Raw genomic sequence first — 3,529 nt, forward strand, 5'->3', positions numbered from 1 at the left:
AGCATTGAAATGAAAATATATTTCGCTGTATCTGTTTTTATATTAATGGAAATGATATGTTCTTTCGAATTCACCGCTTTCGTGAGGATTGGTCTGGGGTAGATACCAAATTCCAACCTCTAGGTTTCATATTTGAATCCCTGTTGTTTTTCAGGGTTATTCTACTTGTCTACATGAGTGTAATATGAAGTGTTCCCTCCGACGGACGGAGGGATGCTGTAGATCCTTTTTTGCAATTTATGAAGATTCCGTTAATGCCTGTGCCACTTTTCACTCCATTCTTCCTACTTTACCCAAAGAACATAATTCGAACGAATCCCCGGATTATTTCCTGTTACTACCGCCAACTCCCCACACAAGGCTCCAAGATTTAAGGAATAGATGTATTCTTGAACCCATGAGAGTTTCGTGGATTTTAGTTTGCTGTGGCCAAATATTTTGCTTTTGTCGGGTAAAATCGAGTAACTAATTCTTCAGTTCTGGAAATTCCAATCCATTCCAGTTCTGGAAAGTGTATGCTCAAGCAATGACTCAATAGTATCCCCTGATTTTTTTGACTTAAAAATCTATCACCCTACGGAATAAAAAATATCTCCAAAAAAAATTTCTCCGTTACCTTTAATAATTTAGATTGTGGTGCTCACAGAGATAAAAAAGCCACATACGAGTAGTCCGCAGTGGTTTACTTCGCGGCATTGTGTTCGTATTTCCGTCCGCATCTCTTGCTTGAAAATTTCAATTCTTAAATGGAATAGTGGCTATATTGAACCGAGGATCTCTCATGTCCTTGCAAGGTCTGTAAAAGGAGTCGGCAATTTGTCTCAGACCTTGGATTGAGTAATCACAGCGCACCGAGAAGACACGATACCCTCGCGTTCCTATAGAGGACTTTTCCCATCCGCCGCGAGGGAAAGTGATTAGCTCTCTTCGCGAGCGAATTTTTTTTCCAGCAGCCTCCTTCCGCACTCGGCATCGCGACGAGGTAATGGAGTGGATGCGGGGAGAGGAGGGGCACTTCTCGCCGACCTCAGTTTCAATCGCCCCGGCCGCGGATCCCGCTCCGCAAAAGCCTCCGCCTCGCTTCTCATCTTCCATCCATCTTATTGTCTTCGCCTTCTCCTCACCCGCCTGTATCTCTTTCCCTCGGTTTCCTGCTGGTTAAAGGGTTAAAGCGAAAAGACTCATCTCGTCTGTCATAACGGTAATTTATTTCCCTTTATAAATGTCAAATGGCTCGAAAGACCGGTACCCATTTGCAGCAGCAGCGCAACGAAAACAAGGGCTCTCGACATGTCTATCAAGGTAACGTCGCAGCCAATTGGAACATAGGCCTGCATGCTTACGTTTTGCGTTCATACACGTCCCTCATCTCGGTGGGGGTGTTCTTTTTTTTTCTCCTCGCCCCTTTTCTTCAACCCTATCACCCCCTCTCCCGTGGAAAGCAAAGCGCCACTCGAGTAATTCGCCTGGCTGGGCACCTGATTTATATCGCGTCCCGGTGGTAGTTGGCATGGATATCGGCACCCTCCCACACCTCCTCCGCCTCCCCCTCCCCGCCGCCACCCCATCGCACACTCACTCTCCTTTCATGGCCCACTTTATCGACGCGTCGTGGTGAAAATACGTTGACGCAATTTCAGATCCCAGTTGCGCCATCCTGCATTACCAGTCCATTGTCATGTGACTGGCGTCTCGTTTGGAATTATTCGTTGGATTATCCTCTTCGAACGCCACATGCGTGTGGTCATGTGTCAGTCTCGGACATGTAACTTTTTCTTCCCGGCGTGGTAGGTTTAAAAAAATGTTTTTCAATCCCTCACGTGTCCGTCATCCGTATTCTCTTTCTCTTCGCTGGATAATGTGATCTTAGTGGTCGATTGAGCAGGCAAATTGGGCTCGAACCTTGTTTAATTGGGGTCGGAGGAGGAAACGTGGGTGGGAAATAATTTTATTATCGTGTTTCAAAATATTTAGCAAACCGAAAAGTTTGTTATTAGGAATACATTGGTAGTTAATGTTGTTGGGAGGATCCATGAGGAAGTAATTTAATCAGTCGATAACAAAATTTGGACCCTTGTCAAGGGGCAGTACTTTAAAGATATTCCACTAGCGTATTGCGAGCAGTTGCCTCTATTTAGTTTTGGCGATCCTGAACTGTTCTCGACCTACCACAGTTTTGAGAAGATAGTGTAAAAAATGAGTAGTTTTATTAATTGCATGTTAAGGATTGTTTTCCTCGAATCTACATTGGTAGTGAGCGAGTGAAACATTTGGGAAACTAATTTCACTGAGCACCAGGAAAGGACGCTGCGTGGCACCGCTAGCTCACCACAAACGCACTCTACTCGATACGATGTTTTGAGAATCGCATTCTCATTCAAAAATTAGCTAAAATAATTATGTCAGTATTTTGACATTGAAAGTAAATCTGAATGTGGTGTAGATGATTCACGTTTTGGAGTTTTATTTAGCATATTTATGCCTATTTTTAAGGTGTCGCAAATTCACCCCGCAAAATAGCGCACTCGTTAGGCACCTTTTCGAAGTAAAACACTCGTACGTTCCATTGGGCCCGTCGCCAGATGATTGCGCGTTGACCACTTAAACCGTGTAAACAATTGCCAACCTGCTTTCCACTCCATCTCATCTGCTGGTCCTATTGCAGTTCGTCTTCACCCTCGTGGCCCTCGCGGCCGTGTCATCAAGGGCCGCTGTCGTCCCGGAGGCACAACCATCCGCCGGGAAAACGCTGGAGATTTCAAGGGCCGACTTCGACCCAACTCCCGAGTACACCTACTCTTACGATGTGAGTGACTCCAAGACCGGTGACAGCAAAGCGCAGACGGAGACCCGAACCGGAGACATCGTGAAGGGGAACTACAGGGTGGTGGAGCCCGACGGTACCCTAAGGACCGTCTTCTACGTCGCCACGCCCGAGAAGGGCTTCCAAGCGGTCATTCGGAGGGAGACGGCCATCGAACTCGCTGCCGCCGCTGCTGCACACAAGGGGCCCGTCTTGACCAACTGAGTCGGAATGAAGGGAAAGAAATGATCGCCCATCTATCCTTACGGAGCTGACACAACCAAATATGTTTTCCTTCAGGAACTGCCAGACCTTCGTAGTCTTGCTTTCGGCTCGACAGTTTCAATTTGTCGTTTTTATTTTTGCTGGAAGATAATAAACGAATCAGTTGCCATACCATTGCTGCTTTTCTTTTTTTTCAAACCAGGATCATTATTTCATGAGTGAAGGTTTCTAACCCTTCGCAGTGCTATTACATCCTTGATTATGTACATATTTAGCCGATGAAGAAACCGTTCTTAGAATTCTTTTGCTAGGGAGTTTTTTTTGTAAAACTATCCATAATCAGATGATAGTGCGTATACCCTAAAATTCCGCGTAGAAACGTTCCTAATGAGACATATGGGGGGCATGCTATAAAAATCTGCAAATAATATGGGTGAACTATAGATTTGTAACCCAATTTTCTTGCAACTTGATAAAAATTTCAGTAATGTTCTCAAGAAT

At 45.1% G+C, this 3,529-nt stretch overlaps 1 protein-coding gene across 1 annotated transcript; it reads left to right on the forward strand.

The window, feature by feature from the left end:
* The first annotated feature begins 1,237 nt into the window (after nt 1-1,237).
* On the forward strand, nt 1,238-3,202 carry LOC139686426 (cuticle protein 21-like). Its single transcript, XM_071583618.1, has 2 exons — nt 1,238-1,302; nt 2,666-3,202. The coding sequence occupies exons 1-2, from the start codon at nt 1,291-1,293 to the stop codon at nt 3,026-3,028; spliced, it is 375 nt and encodes a 124-aa protein (XP_071439719.1). The 5' UTR covers nt 1,238-1,290; the 3' UTR covers nt 3,029-3,202.
* Nucleotides 3,203-3,529: the final 327 nt, after the last annotated feature.

Source organism: Hetaerina americana, unplaced genomic scaffold, assembly GCF_022747635.1.
Source record: "Hetaerina americana unplaced genomic scaffold, ioHetAmer1.1.p SCAF_1, whole genome shotgun sequence".
Classification (NCBI taxonomy): Eukaryota; Metazoa; Arthropoda; class Insecta; order Odonata; family Calopterygidae; genus Hetaerina; species Hetaerina americana.